This window comes from Callithrix jacchus, chromosome 15 (genome assembly GCF_049354715.1).
Source record: "Callithrix jacchus isolate 240 chromosome 15, calJac240_pri, whole genome shotgun sequence".
Classification (NCBI taxonomy): domain Eukaryota; kingdom Metazoa; phylum Chordata; class Mammalia; order Primates; family Cebidae; genus Callithrix; species Callithrix jacchus.
This window is the reverse complement of record NC_133516.1, coordinates 92,846,559-92,868,577: the sequence shown is the minus strand read 5'-3', so window position 1 is coordinate 92,868,577 and position 22,019 is coordinate 92,846,559. Positions and strand designations below refer to the sequence as shown.

Sequence of the window (22,019 nt, the reverse complement as noted above, 5' to 3'; positions counted from 1 at the left end):
AAGAAAGGCTTTGGCAAGATGTTCTAAAGCACAGGACAGACAATCTTTGGCACTGGAGGAGGTTTACGTCTTTCAGTCTAGGATTCTGTAATGCTGTAGAACTAGGTGCCGAGCTGGCAACTCAAAATTTTAAATCCCCCATTACTTTGGTCAACAACACGAACAAGAGCAACATTCGACATCAGTCTCAACTTTAAGAACAAAACCCAGTAAGCTATTATTAAATGGAACAGAAAATAAACACACTATTGAGTTTGACAAATTTATTGGTATTTTAGTAAAGACATTCATCTCAGTCGTTTCTCTCTCCCAGCTTGACCTTAGGTTAATATTTCATTTGGGTCAAGAAAAGAATATGTAGGAGAGGTATGTTATTTTAACAAACAGGAAAATGGACAAAAATGGAGAGTTTGCCTACATTAAAGTAAGTTAAATTCATGTATCTTGATATAATTAAATCATGTCAGAACTAAGAGTTCTATATACATTTCCGTTGTTTTACTTGGGGCTTATTCTAAACTTAAATGCTAGTGAACAAAGTGTTAGGAATATACACAGGCTTCTTCTCTGAAGTTATTACCAAGTAAAAGAGCTCAGCGAGCAGTTACCACCAATACAACAGTCTGAAGCTGCCTCCAAATACAATATTGTAGGAGTTTTCAAGAAAATTTTTATACTGTATGTTTCTTTTGTCTGTGACTATGCTTTTAAAGATGTGTTTAACTGTCACATTAAAAAAAAGTTCATATACAATACAAAAATACAAAAACAAACACCCTACAATACACAAATCTAACAAAGTATATGTGGTGAGATTCCAAAAAATGTTTGAAGATGCATCTTCTTTCCTTCTATTTCAGTATCTAAAATGTGCTTTTTGAAAGGCTATTGGTCAATATGTATACATTTAAAATAAACCATATAATTTTACTAGTAAGAAAGCCAGTAGTTAGGTTCTTTTCAAATTGGATTTCACAAGTCAGTAATTTAAGTCCTTAGACAAAGTAACAGAAAGCGCATCTTCTTGTTTTCCATCTTCACACAATGTTAATTTTTTTTTTTTGGTGTTGATAACATTTAAAAAATAAAAACAGCCAAATACTTAAGCAATATGTACATTTAAGTTTTTGGTGGTGGTTTGTATTTTAAAAGAAACAGCTTCCTTATGATTTGCCTCAAGTTCTGGTGGAAATGCTTACAGGAACTAGCTAATAAACAAAAAACAAGAGAAGCACATTCAAAATACTGATTTACTTTGGTAGCAAATGTTTTCTCTTTGAAGACTATGAAGATAGACAAGACCCATTAAGGTGAAGTGGGTTAGTTCAAATATTCAACAGTTTACATTAAAAAAAAAAAATTCTTTTAAGAGCTAAGCATCTGTGTCCACTGATAGCAATGCAATACCTAGTTTCTGATGACTTGAAGCAAAACAAATACCCATAAGGAAAAAAGCTGTATTTTAATTTGATCTAAATTTACTTTCAGTCAATAGTTCATTAACATTTTCCTCCCAATACAATACTCCCTCTCTCTATAAGGCTGTTCCTGGGAGCCAGACAAGTGTAGGTAATAAGGGAGTTAAGAGAGTAACTGCTTGCAGTTTTAAATAGACAATAACTTTTTGCTTCCCTCTTAATGTGCTAATAGTTGTGTCTAAAAAAATATGTAATTCTTAAAAAGGTACCATTTCTGATTTCTTTATTATCTGTAGCCTTTGGAAACTAATCACATGAAACTACAAAATTAGCAAATGTCTTGAAATCTGTATATAAAACATAAATTACCTCTAATTTCAAACTCTCATTTATTAGTGTACCACTCAATCTTTTAAAAAAATGAAAAAGAAAAAAAAAAGCGGCTCCAAAGATAGTCTTATACCATTCTTTAGAAAAGGAAACTGTTCCTTTTAACTTTACACCCACCCCATGCCCCAATTTCAAAACAACATTTAATTGTCTTGGTCATGGACATTTCCAAGATGAGATTTTATATTTCGCTCCCATAGCTTCTGGTTATCAGAAAACCCATGCTTTCCTTTATTGAAAGAGTTTGGTCCAGCTGATGTTGGTGTATCCCTGTGTTAAAAGAAAGAAAATGTATTTAAAATTTTACATAAGGCCTTTCAGGTTATGGCTTTCACTCATTCAATACATGCTTGTGTAGCACCTATTATAAACACAGACTGAACACGGGAAGTCCTACAAAGGTTTTTAAAAATACACTTCAGAGGCTGGGCGTGGTGGCTCATGCCTGTAATCTTAGCACTTTGGGAGGCAGAGGCAGGTGGATCATCTGAGGTCAGGAGTTTGAAACCAGCCCAGCCAACATAGAGAAACCCCGTCTCTACTGAAAATACAAAAATTAGCTAGGAATGAGTGACATGTGTCTATAGTCTCAGCTACTTGGGAGGCTGAGGCAGGACAATCACTTGAACCTGGGAGGCGGAGGATGCAGTGAGCCCATATTGTGCCACTGCACTCCAGCCTGAGTGACAGAGCAAGACTCCGTCTCAAAACAAAACAAAAACAAAAAAAAACTTCACAGACACAGTTCTAGAATTTCAGCTCCAGCAGGCCTAAATTGAGGGTGGGGATAAATCTGTAGTTTTAACAAACATTTAAGGCAGTTCTGATACATAGCTAAGTGTGGCAACTACTACAGTTTTAAAAACTGTTGACTGTCAGCTAGAGCGACATAAGACCCTGTCTCTACAAAAAAATTTAAAAATTAGCCAAGTGTGGTGGTTTGTGCCTGTGGTCCTAGCTGCTCAGAGGCGGAGGTGGGAGGACTGCCCAAGCCTAAGAGGTCAAGGCTGCAGTGAGCCATGATCACACCTCTGTACTCCAGCCTGGGTGACATAGCTAGACCCCGTCTCAAAACAAAACAAAAAACACAACAAACCTGTTGCCTGTAACCCATTAATAGCATCATAGAATCAATGTGATAGCTGGCTGCCAGCATTAGTGAAAAATAAAATAGAAGAAAAAAAATGAAGCTATATTACACACAGAAAGATTCAGTGTCTTTTGGGCGTGGTGGCTCACACCGTAATCCCAGCACTTTGGGAGGCTGAGGTGGGCGGATCACAAAAATCAGGAGTTTGAAATCACCAACATGGTGAAATCCTGTCTCTACTAAAAATACAAAACTTACATGGTGGCATGCACCTGTAATCCCAGCTACTCAGGAGGCTGAGGCAGGAGAATCACTTGAACCCGGGAGGCGGAGTTTGCAGTGAGCCGAGACTTCGCCACTGCACTCCAGCCTGGGTGACAGAGCGAGACTCTATCTCAAAAAAAAAAAAAAGGTTCATTGTCATTTTATGAAATTCTGCTTCAATTATTTATGTTTAAATATGTTAAAGGCCAGGCGCGGCGGCTCACGCCTATAATCCCAGCACTTTGGGAGGCCAAGGTGGGTGGATCACGAGGTCAAGAGATTGAGACCATCCTGGTCAACAAGGTGAAACCCCGTCTCTACTAAAAATACAAAAATTAGCTTTGCACGGTGGTGCGTGCCTGTAGTCCCAGCTACTCGGGAGGCTGAGGCAGGAGAATTGCTTGAACCCAGAAGGAGGAGGTTGCGGTGAGCGGAGATTGCGCCATTGCACTCCAGCCTGGGTAACAAGAGCGAAACTCTGTCTCAAAAAAAAAAATATGTTAATTTATGTGCTGCATATTTAGGTGGGACACCAATGTCAGTTGTACTTCCTACTTTAGGCACAGCATGAAAGGCAGGCATGAAGGTAGCCACTGGGACTGTCTCCACTTGAATCACGCACTGAGTCTGAAGACTTACGATTGTGTATAGATTTAGCACTTGGCATTATCATACTGGTAGTTAAATAGGAAAAGGAAAAGATTTAGCACTCAGTTTTTTGTGGGTTCATACATTTGGTGGAAGCAATGGGGACACAGTATGAGTTGATGTAGAGTTAAACTTTCTTGCTAGTCTCTAGGCTACCCACTAATGCACAAAGACAGGAAACTGAACATCATGTTAACTTAAAATTAATGTTATCTCCATGACAACGGCAACAATGGAGAAAATTAAAATACTTTCATTTGTTTTATTTTGGTATTTGGCATCTAAGTCATTAAAGAAAAAAAGAAACATAAGAAAAAGTGGTAGAAATGATATCATAAGTGAAGTGGCTGGGCATGGTGGCTCACACCCATACTCCCAGCACTTTGGGAGGGTGAGGCAGGACTGCTTGAGGTCAGAAGTTTGAGACCAGCCTGGGCAACGTAGCAAGATCCTATCTCTACTTAAAAATGTTTTAAATGGGAGAAGATGCGTGCTTAGAAAAAAAAATGTTTTATAAAAGTGAAGTGACTGAAAGCCATTTGTTTTATACCAGGAAAATTTTGAAATCAGAAACATTTCTCACAGCTATTTCTTAATTGAAAAAACAGGCTGGGTGCAGCGGCTTACACCTCTAATACCAGCACTTTGGGAGGCTGAGGTGGGCAGATCACTTGAACTCAGGAATTAAGAGACCAGCCTGGGGAACACAATGAAACCTCATCTCTACTAAAAATTAAAAAAAAAATCATCGAGCTGTGGTGGCATACGCCTGTGGTCCCAGCTACTTGAGAGGCTAGGTAAGAAGATAGCTTGAGAGTAGGAGAAAGAGGCTGCAGTGAGCTGTGACTGTGCCACAGCATTCCAGCCTGGGCAACAGAATAAGACCCTGTCAAGAAGCAATCTTAAATTATTGATGTCTTAAGATACTCATTTTCTCTAACTGGGAGACTAAATAAAATCACTGAGAGTTAACAGAATAATTATAGTTATCTTTCTTCATGAGGCCTGATCCATGTCTCACACATCTTCAAAATCCTAATTAATCATCTAGTACACAGAAAATGTTTTTAAAAAGTGTTCTGCCCAAAGGCAAAAGAAAACCCTGCACACCCCTTTAAGTTAGTGCTTGACAAAAAGAATAAAAAAAAAAAAAAAGAAAAGCCAGAACACCAAGAAATCATGTGCAAGTTATTCTTGTTCTTAATTCACCTTTGTAACTTTCTACAATATTTATGAAAAATTATAATACCTTCCAATATTCTTCATCCTCATCTTTGCTTCTGGAGGCATTTCTTCTGGTTCACTCTAAAGAAAAAAAGTAAGTAAACCAAGATAACTGCATACAAATTTATTAAATTCTTGATTGCTAAATTTTTAATCTAAGTCTTTTAGCATTTTCACTACTGCAAATTTTGGTACAAGGAGAAAATCAGTGAGTTATTTACCTTAACTACATTTAAAAAATAAATGCTTGTCTTCTAGGGTGCCGATTTTCCATAAAGAAAAAAAACTGGTGAGAAGACATTCTATAACTAAAACCATTTAGCTATAATATGCTACACATTGTGTTAAATGTTTTTATATGCCATATCTCTCAAAAATGCTAACATAATCGTATGAGGGAGGTATGATTATTATCATTCATATTTTGCAGGTGAGGTAACAAAGGTAACTTGCCCAAGGAAACAAAGCAAATAAATAGCGAAAGAATTTGGTACCAAAACGAAGGTCCTTAACCACTTTAAAGTACTGCTCTCGAAAATATCTTTTACTATAAGGACATTTTGAAAGCTCATTCCTGGCTGGGAGCAGTGGCTCATACCTCTAATTCCAGCACTTTGGAAGGGTGAGGCATGTGTTATCACCTGAGGTCAGGAGTTTGAGACCAACCTGGCCAACATGATGAAACCCAGTCTCTACTAAAGATACAAAAAAATAGCTGGGCATGGTGGCACGTGCCTGTAATCCAGCTACTCAGGAGGCTGATGCAGGATAATCGCTTGAACCTAGGAGGCAAAGGTAGCAGTGAGCCAAGATCGTGCCACGGTATTCCAGCCTGAGCGACAAGAGCAAAACTCTGTCTCCAAAAAAAAAAAAGAGAGAGAGAGAGAGAGAGCTCATTCCATAGTTTTCTATAATTATAGCTGTTGAAAATTGTGGGAAAAGATCTTTTCAGATATAAGTTTTTATGTATAAATGCTGCTGCTTAGCTAATTGTGGCTTTTTAAAAGGGTGTCGATCCAGCTCAAAGGGGCTTCTACTGGTTAAATCTGTGACAATTTGAGCATTTAAACAACCTATTGAATAAAGGAAGATTCCATGAGTATACATTTAAATAAAATTTAAGTGTAATAAAAAGAAGCTCTTCCTTACAGTAAGAGACCATTAATAGATGTAGAGGGGATGATGGAATTAGAAAAACCATCATTTGGCAAACCTTATCATAATAATTCCGATGAGAATTATCAATGGATGTTAACATTAGTGAGTAAATGTCCTCAATCATATTATTTTCACATATTCTCCAAGCCTATCCCCACAAAATAAATTTTAATCACAAAAGGTAGAACAGTAATTTGACAATGAAGAAATCTGGCAAGCACCACTTTAACCAAATGATCAAAGTTAACACTGTTAGTGACGGGGCATACTGACAGCATGTGCTCCCTGATATGATGCACTGATAACTTGGCATCACTTCTGTGGTATTCGTGCCAAAAGTAAGAAATGTGAAACTAATCATGAGAAAATATCAGACAAATCCAAACTGAGAAGGTTTATATAAAATAACCAGCTTGTACTCTTCAAAAATGTTAATACCATGAAACATATAGACCCAGGAATTGTCCAAATTAAAGGAGACTAAACATATGTAACAACTGAACAAATATTTAAACATTTCAAAATTAAGTAAGTGGATATCCTCTTTGTTCAGCATATTTCAAACTCAGATATATATCCAAGGTTACTTAATTATGTTCCCACCCACCTCCCCAAAAAAAGAACTGGATAAAGATTTTGGATACATGTGGTTTTTAAATCTACCGGACAGTTTACCCTTTATTACTGTTATAGCAGAAAGAATGTTGCCTAAACCCATCTGAAATTAAAAGCGGGGAAGACAGTAGGGTATGATGCAAAGAACAAGAAACCAGAAGACCTAAAGGACAACATGTGTGTGCACTGGCATGTACTCATGCATACTTAATTTCTCTAGTTTCTTTTTTTGGGACAGAGTCTTGCTCTGTCACCCAGGCTGGAGTGCAGTGGTGGAATCTCAGTTGATTGCAAACTCCACCTCCTGGGTTCAAGCAATTCTCAGGTCTCAGCTTCCTGAGTAGCTGGGATTACACGCATGTGCCACCACGCCCAGATAATTTTTTGTATTTTCGGTAGATGGGGTTTCACCATGTTAGCCAGGATGATCTTGATCTCCTGACCTCGTGATCTGCCTGCCTCGGCCTCCCAAAGTCCTGGGATTACAAGTGTGAGCCACTGTGGCTGGTATATCTCTCCATTTTCAAAATATGAATAAATATATCACACAACTCACAGATACAAATTAAAGGTAAAATAATGTGAAAAGATATCCAAATTGTTAGGCATTCAAAGTAAGCCATAGTTGTAAGTGCTTACAATTTCCAACCCTCTGCACTTTTGTACGTGTTCTCTGCATCCTGTATCATTTTTCCCTTCTACAGTCTGTACATATCTGAATGGGTTGAATCCAATGGTACTTAAATTCTGAAGAATGTTAGAGGTCGGGCGTGGTGGCTCACACCTGTAATCCAAGCACTTTGGAGGCCAAGGCAGGTGGATCACCTGAGGTCGGGAGTTCAAGATGAGCCTGACAAACATGGTGAAACTCCGTCTTTAAAAAACTAAAATTAAATTTAAAAATAAAATAAATAAATAAAAATGTTAGAGATGCAGCTGGGCGCAGTGGTTCACGCCTGTAATCCCAGCACTTTGGGAAGCTGCGGTAGGAGTATCACAAGGACGTTTGAGACCAGCCTGGCCAACATGGTTAAAGCGTCTCTACTAAAAATAAATACAAAAAATTGGCCAGGCATGGTGTCAGGCGCCTGTTAGTGCTTCTCAAACTTAATTCTGGTCTTCCAACTACCAGTCTAGTGGTCTTTCCATGCTGCTGCATCTAGTATCTGGCCTATATTTCTTTTCTCAGTTTCCACAGTGTAATTTATTCAGGTACTTTAGATTTTTATCTTGTACTGTTACATTAAGTCTTTGCCCTGCTAGACTGAGTTCCTAGGCAAACATTTCTGATTTATCTTTATAACATTACAGGGGCTAACATACAGAAAGCACTCAAATGGAGAGAATGTGTGGAAGTCCAAGAGAGAATACACTAATGACTACAGTCATTTTTTGCTTATTGATTTGGGCTCCAATTATTCCGTAGTTATCCTTGCTCAAAATTCCTCTACAAATCTCTCCAGTCCAGTCAAATGCAGCTACTAAGTATTTACTACTTGTGACTTGAAAACTGATGGCTTGGCTCACAAAAGTATTCCTTGGTTCACCAAAACCCTGCCTAATGTTTTAGTGCCTACCTCAGATATATTCTTCCCAAATCACTCCAGTCGTCTGAATATATTAAGTCTTATCCACATAAGAACATATGGCCGTGTGGTAGCTCACACCTATAATCCCAGCATTTTGGGAGGCCAAGGCAGAGGATCACTTGAGCCTAGGAGTTTGAGACCAGCCTGGGCAATGTGGTGAAACCCTGTCTCTACAAAAAATACAAATATTAGCCGATTATGGTGGGGCATGGCTGTGGTCCAGCTACGTGGAAGGCTGAGGTGGGAGGATCACATGAGCCTGGGAAGTAGAGCTGTGATTATGCTACCACACTCCAGCCTGGACAACAAAGCAAGACCCTCTCTCTCTGAAGCAAACAAAACAAAACAAAACAAAAACAAAAAACCTCACTCCCTCTCTTGCTCTCTCTCTGTCTCACACACACACATTTTTAGGAAAAACTGATGTATCCTGAGATACTTAATTGCTACACAATGGGGTCCCATCATGAGCGGGGGGTTAGGTTTTAATGTCAGAGTCTAACACAAAACCATCAGTGAGAATTATGCTTGAAACTTCCATAGGTCATTCATAAGAATGGGAAGATAGGGACATTGTGAGGGGCATGAGGAAACTGGGACTAAGAGACTCATGCATCTCATGTTCATTCTGGACTACATGCTTTTTGAGTAGAATTTCTGGCAGAATCACCTGCACTATTTAATTGTTATCCCTCCTAGGGATATGGGAAGTGAGCACAATACTTGACTTTTTTTTTTTTGAGACAGAGTCTTACTCTGTTACCCAGGCTAGAGTGCAATGGCACAATCTTGGCTCTTGGCTCACTGCAACCTCCGCCTCCTGGGTTCAAGTAATTCTCCTGCCTCAGCCTCCCAAGTAGCTGGGATTATAGGCGCATGCCACCATGGCTGGCTAACTTTTGTATTTTTAGTAGAGATGGGGTTTCACCATATTGGCCAGGCCAGTCTCGAACTCTTGACTCAAGTGATCCATCCACCTCAGCCTCCCAAAGTGCTAGATTACAGGTGTGAGTCTCTGCACCCGGCCAACAGTTGGCTTTCTGAAGTTGAATGCAAGCATAATGTATCATTACTGAAGACTCCAACTATAAAAATTAGGGCAACTGTATTGAATTTTTCTTTTTTTGGATCCTACATACTTCCCAGCACAAATTATTCGTAATAAGCAACTGCTGATTTTATTCTTAAGCTTCTTGCCCCCAAAGTTAATAATAAGCTAAAATAATCCCAAAACCAAATAAAATGCAAAAACAGAACATCGTTTTTTTAGATCTCTCTCACACACACACACACACACACACACACACACACATAAAGAAAATTCACGAATACTATTACTATAACCTATAATATGCCTCTAATACCTTCCTTAAAGAACTAGTTAAAGTAAAAAAACAAAACAAAACTGGGCAACGACTTACATCTTCATCTTCATTAAAAGCTGCTGCTACTGAAAGTGTTTTAGGAGCAAGAGTTGGAACAGTTTCTTTAGGCTTCTGAAGAAGAAACATATTAAAAAGAATATCATGTAACATTTATGCAAGTTTATTTAATGATATGAAATATTTACCTTGCAAGATTTAACTTCATATTTTCATAGAAATTTGTATAGTAACAAACCTAATACTTTGGACAAATCCATTCTCTCTTTTCAAAAATGTGGATTATCAGTGGGTATGTTTTACTTTACTAACTTGTGGTGTCCATTTGTTGCCCTCCCATAAGATTTTCTAAGGCCAGGCGCAGTGGCTCGCTCATGTAATCCCAGCACTTTGGGAGGCTGAGGTGGGCGAATCACCCGAGGTCAGGAGTTAAAGACCAGACTGACCAACATGGTGAAATGCTGTCTCTACTAAAAATACAAAAATTAGCTGGGCGTGGTGGCATACGCCTATAATCCCAGCTACCTGGGAGGCTGAGGCAGAAGAATCGCTTGAACTTGGGAAGCGGAGGTTGTGGTGAGCTGAGATTGCACCGTTGTACTCCGGCATGGGCAACAAGAGCAAAACTCTGCCTCAAAAATTTTTTTTTCTAGTTAGGATCTATAATATCACTTACTTAAGGGGTATGTGGTATAGTCAAGAGAAATGATTAGTAATACCTTGCTACAGTAACATTAAATACAATGTGCCTTGAAAACATAAAAGACATCATGAATCATCTTTCCGTACTAGCTAACTTTCTGCCCTTAGGCCTATAAATATAATTAATCTAAACATTCTCTTCTCACCATCTAACCTGTGTTTTTTTGGTTTTTGAGACAAAGTCTTGCTTTGTCGCCCAGGTTGGAGTGCAGTGGCACAATCTTGGCTCATTGCAGCCTATGCCTCCTGAGTTCAATTCTCATGCCTCAGCCCCCTGAGTAGCTGGGATCAGCTGAGTAGCAGGTGTGTGCCACTATGCCCAGGAATTTTTTTTTTTTTTTTAATTTAGTAGAGATGAGGTTTTGTGGCCGGGCGCGGTGGCTCACGCCTGTAATCCTAGCACTTTGGGAGGCTGAGGTGGGTGGATCACCTAAGTCAAGAGTTCAAGACCAGCCTGGCCATCATGGTGAAACCCCATCTCTATTAAAAAAAAAAAAGAGATGAGGTTTTGCCATGTTGGCCAGGCTGGTCTTGAACTCCTGACCTCAACTGATCTACCAGCCTCAGCCTCCCAAGGTGCTCTCTACTAAAAACACAAAAAATTAACCGGGTGTGGTGGCGAGCGCCTGTAATTCCAACTACTTGGGAGGCCAAAGCAGGAGAACTGCTTGAACCCAGGGGGCAAAGGTTGCAGTGAGGTGAGATGGAGCGACCGCATTACAGCCTGGGTGACAGAGTAAGACTCTATCTCAAAAATAAATAAACAGGCTGGGAGTGATGGCTCACACCTGTAATCACAGTACTTTGGGAGGCTGAGGCAGCAGGATCATCTGAGGTCAGGAGTTTGAGACCAGCCTGACCGACATGGTGAAACCCCATCTTTACTAAAAATACAAAATTAGCCAGGCATGGTGGCGCATGCTTGTAATCCCAGCTACTTGGAGGCTGAGGCAGAAGAATTGCTTGAACCCAGGAGACAGAGGGTGAAGTGAGCTGAGATCGCATCATTACACTCCAGCCTGGGCAACAAAAGTAAAACTAAATCTCAAAAAAATTCAAAAAAAATGAAACAAAACACCCTTTCCTTGGCATCTGTAAGAGTGCTTTTTATTGGTTATTCTCCTATTCTCCTACCTTTTGTTCTGTCTCCCTCTTTCCTGCTGTTCCCTATTTAGAAGATAGAAATACCCAGGCAGGCACACCGGTTCACTCCTACAATCTCAACTTTGAGAAGCTAAGCAGGAGGACTACTTGAGGCCAGGAGTTCCAGGCCAGCCTGGTCAACATAGCAAGTCTCCCATCTCTAAAATCCCCCATCTCTAAAAAAAAATTTTTTAAAATTAGAAAACACTCCGAATTTTCTTGTCAGTGACCTTTCCTTCTCTGGTCAATTTCATTCATTCCCATAGTTTTAACTATCAAATCCTATGTCTACCCCGAAACAGGCTATCATCTGCCTACTGGGCAGTTCTACTTAAGAGCTCCCCTAAGTACTTTAGTTTCAGTGTTCGTAAACCAGAAAATCTTTTCCTCAACTTGTAAGGTCCTACTGATGAGACAGCTGTTAAGTAAACTTAATTCTCCCTCCCCTTTTAATCATGCTACCACACTACCAACCTAAGGTCCTTAGCATAATTTGCCTGGACTACTATTAGAAATACATCCCCTGGCCAGGCACAGGGGCTCATGCCTGTAATCCCAGCACTTTGGGAGGCTGAGGCAGCTGGATCACTTGAGGTCAGGAGTTTGAGGTCAGCCTGGCCAACATGGTGAAAACATGTCTCTACTAAATATACAAAAAAAAAAGATTAGCTGCGTATGGTGGTACACGTCTGTAATGCCAGCAACTTGGGAGGCTGAGGCAGGAGAATTTCTTGAACACGAGAGGTGGAGGTTGTACTCTGGCCTGGGTGACAGAGTGAGAGGGAGGGAGAGAGGGAGGGAGGAAGGAGGGAAGGAAAAGATATTAACAAAAGAGGGAAGGAAGGAGGGAGGGAGGGAGGGAGGCAGGGAGGGAGGAAGATTTTAAAAAGATAGCATCTCCTGATCTTTCTTTCTTTTTTGAGACAAGGTCTCACTGTCACCCAGGACAGAGTGCAGTGGTGCAATCTTGTCTCACTGCAGCCTCGACCTCCTGGGATCCTCCCACCTCACCCTCTCAAGTAGGTGGCATTATAGGCACATGCTGCCATGCCTGGCTAATTTTATTGTTTTTAACACAGAGTCTTGCTCTGTCACCTTGGCCTCCCAAAGTGTTAGGATTACAGGCCTGAGCCACTGTACCCAGCCTTGTTTATTTTTTGTAGAGAAGAGGTCTCATTATGTTGCCCAGGTTGGTCTCACTCCTGAGCTCAAGCAATCCTGTCAGCCTCCCAAAGTGCTAGAATCATAGGCATGAGCCACTGTACCTAGCCTCCCCACTTTCTGCATTCTCTTGCCACCAACCCTCTATATGGTACCATAGTGATGCGTCTAAGATGCAAATCTGTGTAAGTCTTGAGACTCTTTATAATGGTTCTATGGCTCCCTTATAGCTCAATAACAAAACCAGATTATATTATAGAATACAAGCCCTTAAAGGTCAGTCTCAAGGTCTAATTTTAGAGGCTATATATCCCTACATTTTCCCACCAACACTGTCAAATACTAATGATTTTCTGAATATACCATATGGCTTCAAATTTTTTTTTTTTAGATGGGGTTTCACCATGCTGTTCAGGCTGGTCTTGAACTCCTGACCTAACATAATCCACCTGCCTCAGCCTCCCAAAGTGCCAGGATTACAGGCATGAGCCACCATGCCCGGCCATGGCTTCACATCTTAACTGCCTTTGCATGAAATGAATTTTTGCTCCCATCTACATTTAAGTCCAACTCAAAGATCACGTCATCAGTAAAATCTTCTATGACTTGCTATAACAAAATTAACCATCCCTTCTTCTATACCACACACATTTTTTATAAATGCTGTTTTCTTTTGAAGGAATAAAACATGTTCAGTTAGAGATTATGCATAGTAACTTTAGAAACATCCTAATATTTTAAAGATGTCATGCATTTAATGTTGTGGACAAAAATAAGCATTTGTTGGCTGATTAACTATCTTCATATAATATAATCAAACCAGCAATTTCAATTTTTTAAATATCCTACACCTCACTCCCCCAAGAAGACTGTGTTTACACGGTAGTTTATTTTTGAGGGGGAATCTTACTCTGTTGCCAGGCTGGAGTGCACTGGCACAATCTCAGCTCACTGCAACCTCCGCCTCCTGGGTTCAACAGATTGTCTTTCCTCAGCCTCACAAGTAGCTGAGACTACAGGCACATGCCACCACGCCCAGCTAATTTTGTATTTTTAGTAAAGACGTGTTGGTCAGGCTGGTCTCGAACTACTGACCTCAGGTGATCTGCCCGCCTCAGCCTCCCAAAGTGCTGGGATTACCGGTGTGAGCCACCGCACCCAGCCTTATAGTTTATCTTATAAAAGCAGATTTGTTTTCCAAAACTAAAAAGTTTTACTGAGTAGTTATTTTTCAAATATAACCCCCCCACCCAAAATGATCAGAAATTACTAATCATGTCAATTATTTAGAAAGAGTAGACCGGAGCAACAGGAGTGAAACTCATTAAAAAAAAAAAAAAAGAAAAGAATGGGGCCGGACTTGGTGACTCATGCTTATAATTCCAGCACTTTGGGAGGCTGAGTCGGGCAGATCAACTGAGGTCAGGAGTTTGAGACCAGAATGGTTAACATGGTGAAACCCCGTCACTACTAAAAATATAAAAAGTAACCAGGCATGGTGGCACACGCCTGTAATCCCAGCTACTCAGGAGGCTGAGGCAGGAGAATCGCTTGAACCCAGGAGGCGGAGGTTGCAGTGAGCCAAGATCATGCCACTGCACTCCAGCCTAGGTGACATAGTAAGACACCATCCCCAAAAAATAAATAAATAAAAATAAATTTTAAAAGAGTAGAAATTTAGATTTAGGGAGTATGTCCATGCACAGTAAAATCTATTCTCAAGAGGACCATCTATACTAGAAGTATAAATGAGAATAGACAATTTAATATACTGCCTATCAAAAAGCATCAAATATTTATGTAGCTGTCTATACAAGTTTTATAACTACATATTAAACAAAAAGAATCAGCTGAAATACAGAAATAGCATAATGAAGTAATTATGTTATAATAATGTTTTTTGTTTAGACTAAATTTTATAAAAGTAGAAATTGAAAAAAATGAAAAACAGAGCAGAGCGTGGGTGGGGATTCTAAGTAACAATAGCTTTTTAAAACGAGAATAGACCAAATATACTGACTCTGCTCCAGACCATATTTTTAAGATCTTTGAATAAATAACCAATGTAGAATAAAGCTATACACATTAGGCAATTGAGCATTAACTTTCACAGCACAGATATAAATAACCAACTCAAAAGCAATTTTAGGGTATTGCTCCTCACACAAGAACGTAACCATTTTCCGAAGCCAATAGGAACATACTATTTGAGTAACTTCTTTTTCCTTAATGAGAGATCTATTTGAAGATTATGAAATTTTCATATTATAGGTCAGAAACAAATATCTACAACTTAATACGTTTTAAATTAATATTGCAAATACTTCCAGAAGTTCCATGGTTAATAAACATCAGTTCAAGGCTTTCACCTTAAAACAAGGGATCAAATACTGACCTATAAAGGATTACCAACATAAGATATACAGTTTAATGCCCTTCTGTAGTGCCAAAGTAAGATAATTAGGTAGATCTTATCAAGCAATACCTTACTAATATTAATCTTTTAAGATAAAAATAACTGACTTCTCAATATTATTTTTAATATTATAGGCTCTGAAGCATAAACTATGGAAAATCTTTCTGAAAATATTTTTTGGAGGACTTACTCAACTCAGAAAAAATATTTTTTTAAATAATATTTTTATTTTTTGTAGAGACAGATCTCGCCATGTCGCCCAGGCTGGTCTGAAACTCCTGGGCTCAACTGGTCCTCCCACTTCGGCCTCCCAAAGTTTTCAGATTACAGGTGTGAGCCACTGTGCCCAGCCAACTTAGAACAATTCTAAGTTATCATTTTATAAATCATATATTCTCTATACTAGTTGTTCCTTCTAATATTCCAAATCTTTCTTTCTTAACAGCTTTATTGAGATAAAAGTCATCCAGACCCTTCTTGGACAGGGTGCTAATCATCTAAGTTCATAGATGAAAGATTACTTCTCAAACAATGTACCTTTTCACCCTTTATTTACCATAACCTAATAAATGCCAGGTTTCCAAAACAAATCCTTAAGACCCATTACAAACATCATATATGAAACAACAACTCACACTTGATCCAAGTTTGATGGATATGGCTGATGCTTTCTTTGTCGTCTGACTACCTATGGCAAATCCAAACTTGGAGATCTTTGTAGGTTTTGTTGGGAGGTCTGCAGCTTCTTCTTCAGCTGATCGCTTCTCAGCGCTGCGACTGGAACTTTCCCCTCCATTACTGGAAGAAACAGTCTTAGTTTTCACAGGTTTTTCTGCTTCTTCTTCAGGTCCTGGTGAAGTCGAAACAACTTACCAAGATGAGCTATTTTTACTGAGCAGATTGATGGGAGCAGCAACCTCAAAAAGCATCGTTATAAGGAAGATACCTCTGCAGTTGTCACCTACTGACCCAACAGTCTCTTCCACTGTTTGTTAGAGTATACAGCAGGAACTGAGATTGTGTGGCAGTAGAAGAGGCTCCCATGAATTAACTAGCATAAAATACAGAGCAATTTAAAATTATAAACAAAGAGTTCACAAAGAGTAAAGACCCTTCAACTAAACACCACAATTTGTACAATAATCTGGTTATTTGTGGGATTTTGCTTTTTAGAAATCAGATCTATCTAACATCTTTTACACTTAGTAGTTTGTGCGCAAATAGTCACATTGTAAAATAACACACTTGGCTAATAAATTGTAATACTCTTCAGTAATGTAATAATAATCATACAAAGTACCTAGTTATGAACAGACTCATTACTACCCAAATGACAGTGTTAATACAGCCTAGTTATTTTCCTGAATGATGTCTTCTTCCTCATGTTCATCTCACACAATCTTAAGAGCTGAAAAGGAACTTCAAGGTCATTCATTCTTGAGAAATGTAATTCTACTCTGACAACTTGGTTATCACCTGTTTTAACCTATCCATAAGAGCTATTTGAAAAAAAATCATTTAGACTTTTTCATGAAAGATGAGCTAATCATAATTTCAAACATAGAACGCATACATATGTAGGTCTGGAAGATAAAATGTCTTCCTAATTTTGCTTCTGTTTGTATGAAGTCAATGATGAAATCAGTTCACATTGTGACTTTCTTGGGTCTGTTATACTGGGTGATAAGACAGAGACTGGCTGATCATTAAAAATTTTATTTTCTTTCTCCAGTTTGCCTGTTCTCCATATAGAATGTATTCTTCTACACTGAATCAAGAGTTTATTTATGGAGAAAAAAAGATGCTTCAAGAGATGGCCTTGATAACAGTTAAGAAAGCAGGACACAAAGCTAGAATGGGGAGAAAAAAGATAAAACACAAACAGACTGACAAGCAAAAGATTAAAAGATCAGAGGTGATAGATACAGATCTATATAGTTTTGGAATGATGGGATCTCTAGTAAGCACTTCAAACAAAACATTTGATTTTGTTTAGATGAAAAACTTAAAAAAACCTTTATTCCCTTTGGACAAGGAGTAAAAGTTGTAATGATAGTATAGAGGGAATTAAGCAGGATTATGTTTTGGCATTTCCCTAGGAGACAAAGATAGCACTGAAATGGTTGCTTGAGGTGCCATTCTCTTATTTATATATAATTACAAAAGCACCTGAAGAATTAAAGCATCAAGATTGCTATTCAACAGCTCAAAAATGGAACTCTATGAAGTGCAGAATTTCTTTTAAAAATGAGTAGGGGGCCGGGTGTGGTGGCTCACGCCTGTAATCCAAGTACTTTGGAGGCCAAGGCAGGTGGATCACCTGAGGTCGGGAGTTCAAGACCAGCCTGACCAACATGGTGGGTTTTTTAAACCCCATCTTTAAAAAAATAAAAAAAAATAAATAAATGAGTATGATATAGTTTTTTCAGTCTCAGTTTATAACTAAAAGCATTTATGCTAATTTTATTCTGTATTCTATTTGTAGTTCTAATCAAGTATGACATTTCACAGTGAAGCCCAAGCAACAACTACTTTTCTGTGACTGACACACAGTTAAAATAAAAAACTCTTTGGCTCTACACATTGGAACACAGAGAAACATACAGAAAACCTGCTGGCTTTACATGTGGAAACAATCTATACACTAAAGAATTGGTAAATACATGATCGGTTTTTCTAAAAATGAGGTCACTTACCAATTTAGAACATAAAACATGGACTAAATAGCAAATTATTAGATTCTTTATTATGGAATATTTTAATAAAAGGAATTTTATATAATTTGTACTCTGAGCAAATAAAACATATAATTAATATGAAATCAAATTACACTTGGTACTAGCATTTTTTGTTTTCACTGAGTAGCTGGAGAGGGGTGGGCCTTAGAGCACAAAGGTAACTAACTTACTTTGAAAAAAATCACCTAATAAGCTGTGCACAGTGGCTGTAATCCCAGCACTTTGGAAGCCTGAGGTGGGTGGATCACCTGAGGTCAGGAGATCGAGACCAGCCTGGGCAACATGGCCAAATCTCATCTCTACTAAAAATACAAAAATTAAGCTGGGCATGGTGGCAGGCACCTGTAATCCCAGCTGCAAGGGAGACTGAAACAGGAGAATCGCTTGAACCTAGGAGGTGGAGGTTGCAGTGAGCCGAGATCATGCCACTACACTACAGCCTGGGCAACAGAGTGAGAATTTGTCTCAAAAAAAAAAGAATTACCTAATAAGAAAGTTTAAGTCCGTTAAGATATTCTTCAGAACCCATTTGCATTCTCGTTGCTTCTTTTTTGAAAGAAGGGCAGGAAGATACCTCTCTAGTATGTAGAGTGGTGGGCAGTCTAAATGATGATATATTCAGACCCTACTGGTGTCTGGCATAATAAATGTCAATTTCATTGATGCAGTTCTTGGTATAAACAAAAAAGCCTGAGATGGCCATGATTATATATGACCAGCTCTTCTGAATTTCTCCTTATTTCAAAGAGCTACAAAGATTTAACCAAAGGGAGGAGAAAAGAAACTACCAAAGTTTTACCCTATTCTTTAAAGCAGGAAGTTCAAATAAGTAGCTCTCATAGACATAAGTTAATGCTGGCCGGGTGCAGTGGTTCATGCCTGTAATCCCAGCACTTTGGGAGGCCGTGGTAGGCAGATTATGAGGTCAAGAGATCGAGACCATCCTGGCCAACACGGTGAAACCCCATTTCCACTAAAAATACAAAAGATAACTGGGGATGGTGGTGCACGCCTGTAGTCCCTGCTACTCGGGAGGCTGAGGCAAGAGAAACAACTGAACCAGGAGGCAAGGTTCCAGTGGACCAAGATCAAGCCACTGCACTCCGGCCTGGCAACAGTGTGATACTCTGTCTCAAAAAACCCCAAAAATAAACAAATAAAAATTAATATTAACTATGGAAATTACTCATAAAAAATATACTTACAACTTAGTAGACTGCTAGACAGAAATTAAAATTCAGAACATTCTCTAGGTAAGCCCCCAGGACAAACCTGACAGTTTTTCAAAAAAGTTACTATCTGCCACAAAATTACCAATTTAGCAATATCCATGGTATGACATATTTTAACTGAATATGAATAACTGAATATGATCACATATGATTCCTCTGAACAATTTCATTAAAAATATCTGACATTCAAAAATGGCTTAAATGTTAATAGCACTACTTTCCTGTAATGGTAAGGAGACAAATTATGTAGAAGTTAACGGAGGGATATTACTTACTCTAAGTTACCAAGAAAAAGACCATAATAATTTTTCTGATACCAATTAGTAAAGTAATTTTATACTACTTCTCTCCACATGGTAAAATGGAAACATCAATATTCATACTATAGAACTAATATCCCTCAGCTGACAGAATGGCAGATCAATTATACGGCGGATTTATGCTGACACTCAAGGTACATTTTGACAGAACATTAAACACGTCCGCTACCCTAGGTCAAGACAGTTAACAAGATGGCCTTAAAATCAAAACCTAAGATTCTTTAGGCTTTTGCTCAAACTACTTCTAAATATTTTTTTGCTCTTCCTCAAACTAAATTTTTATGTAGTTTTATCCCACAATTTCTAAGACAATTTTTTAGGGAAAAAAAATTCCCTAGTGATAAAGTACTAGATAGTTTAAATTCAAATTGTTCTGTCATAAGGTATTTTACTACTTAAAAAAAAAAAAAAAAAAGCAAGGCTAGGCGGGGAAGAGAAAGAGATGGAGTTTCAGCTTAACTAACAAAACTGTGTGTTTTTTAAAAAGGAAATCCTGGGTCCAGTAATTAACATTACACTTAATCTTTCCAATAATTTTTGTTCCCAAGGCAATTCACATGAAACATTCTGTTAGTAGGTCTACTAGTGGCCTTCCTATGCTATTAATCGTCTTTCTCATGTTAAATAATCTCAGGAATAATAATTGAGGTGGTCAGAATAGAGAATAATGTTTAAAACGTTCTGAAAACATTTTAAACAGCTCACACGTGTTAAGTCACTTGTCTTGTTATGTGCAAAGAACGAGCTGGAAAGATTACACGTTTCTTTCCCTCAACTCACAAGACCCGAATTTAGGGAGGGGAACGGACAGAATAAGGAGAGCTGTAACCCGAGTTTAACATCGTAACAAAATACAGGAAGACTCACGCTAGACTATTTAGTCACCTAAGTATCTGGCAAAAGCCTAAGGGAGGTACTTCAAAGAATGGCAACTTAAACAAGAGAGCAGGCAAGGGCACTCCTCTTTCCCTCCATCACCTCGGCCCATCCTGTCACAGGGTCAGTATGAAACTTGGAAGTAAAGGAAAGAGAGCAGGCCGGGGCTGTCCACCTCCTCAGGCAAAAGAGAGCAGCAAGCGTAATTAACTCCTGCGTGTAACTGAGAGGCCGGCACCTTCCGAAACTCGGCCTGCGGCCAATTCCCGCGGCCACCACTCAGTGGCTCGCGGTGTGTGTATGTTTTGTCTCATGAGCGTCTCCGGTGTGTGTGTTTTGTGTGATGTGCGTCTTCGGTGTGGCGGTAGCGGCTCCTGCACCGCCGCTCCTGGTCCCACCCCAAGTTCGGTCTCCCTTTCTGGCGCCCATCTCCCTTCTCTTCGGAATCAGGGCCTCCGCTGGGGCCAGGAGGTGACGAACAGTGGCCAGCTCTCCCCCGGCAAGGAAGCCATGTGAGCCCGGAGCCCAGCGGGCCGCACCGGGCGTGCCCGGGGCAGGTCTGGGCCCAGCACCTGGCCGGGTGAGGTACAGGTTCGCCCATTCTCGTCCCTACCCCACTCCCCCCACCCTGGGGAGCTCAAAGAAAGGCCCGGAGCATCCCACGCCGCCCGCAACGCTGGGGTTGTGTTCACCTCCGGCGGCTCCAGCTCGCTGCGACTTTTCGGGCTTCTCCTCTCCCGCCTTCCCGTCCGCCATTTTCCCCGCCGCGGCCTCCCCTGCAGCCACGCCAAGGACGTCACGACCCCGCCCAGAAACCATTGAGTTTTGGAGCCAGCCGGCGCGGTGGCAGCCTAGAGCGGTCCCGAAGACTGAAAAGACGCCATTTTCGGAAACGGAAGCGGATGTGACGTCATCGAATCGCCGCCTCGGAAGGAAGAGCTGGAAAGGTTGGGCTAAGTGGCGTGCTGGCTAGGGACTTTACTACAGGCAGTTAGGTGTTCGTGGTCCAGCGATAGATCCGAAGAAGTGAGGGGAAATGGAGCATCTCTCTGGAAATGCTCGGATCTTAGAAGGTTTCCGTATACCAAGTGTGGCTTCACCTGAGGCTAAGAGGGTTTTCCGTTCCGGCCTTGCTGGATAACGAGTGCCCGCCTACTCTATGTAAACAGAAAGCCCGCATTCTTTTTCCCTACTTGAAGAGGAAATCAGCGTTTATCTAGCGCCCTCTAGCTTCATACGCCTTTCATACACTCGTTTAATCACCGCGATTGTCCAAATATAGAATTCCCCTCACAATTAGCTGTGAGAGTTGAGGCCAAAGAGAGTAATTTGTCCAAGTCACGTAGCCGAGTGTAAAGCTACTTTTTCTACAGGCTGATTCTACCAGGTTGAGAAAGTACTTTCTCAAGTTAAGACGAGTAATTTCTGCCTTACTAAAAAACCTTTAGCGTATTTCCACAGCCTGCAGAATGTAGTCCATGAGTTACATTAGACCCTAGCGTACTTTTTGGCTTCATCTTTTCCCTTTCTCAATGTTTATCCAGCCCTCCTTAGCCAAATGGGGTCTATTACTTGCTTAGGGAACTGGAGTTTCTGGGTTTGCCCTACAGTAAGTATATAGCTAGAGAAAGTCAGGAGTCAAGAACTTGGATT

At 39.8% G+C, this 22,019-nt stretch overlaps 1 protein-coding gene across 2 annotated transcripts; it reads right to left on the bottom strand.

The window, feature by feature from the left end:
* Nucleotides 1-248: 248 nt before the first annotated feature.
* On the bottom strand, nt 249-21,144 carry PCNP (PEST proteolytic signal containing nuclear protein). Of its 2 annotated transcripts, XM_035274279.3 has the most exons (5): nt 21,059-21,144; nt 15,836-16,050; nt 9,818-9,892; nt 5,060-5,115; nt 249-2,078 (listed from the first exon to the last, which is right to left on the bottom strand). In XM_035274279.3, exons 1-5 carry the CDS (start codon nt 21,120-21,122, stop codon nt 1,952-1,954), a joined length of 537 nt encoding a protein of 178 aa, XP_035130170.2. In that variant the 5' UTR covers nt 21,123-21,144; the 3' UTR covers nt 249-1,951. The 2 variants fall into 2 exon arrangements, with proteins under 2 accessions (XP_035130170.2, XP_035130171.2); XM_035274280.3 differs by lacking the exon at nt 9,818-9,892.
* Nucleotides 21,145-22,019: the final 875 nt, after the last annotated feature.

Coding starts and splice junctions, on each gene's coding strand:
- PCNP (XM_035274279.3), bottom strand. CDS start 21,122: ATGGCGGACGGGAAGGCGGGAGAGGAGAAGCCCGAAAAGTCGCAGCGA. Junction 16,051..21,058: donor GCGAGCTGGAGCCGCCGGAG/GTGAACACAACC, acceptor CGACTTCACCAG/GACCTGAAGAAGAAGCAGAA. Junction 5,116..9,817: donor CTTTTAATGAAGATGAAGAT/GTAAGTCGTTGC, acceptor TTTTTTCTTTAG/AGTGAACCAGAAGAAATGCC.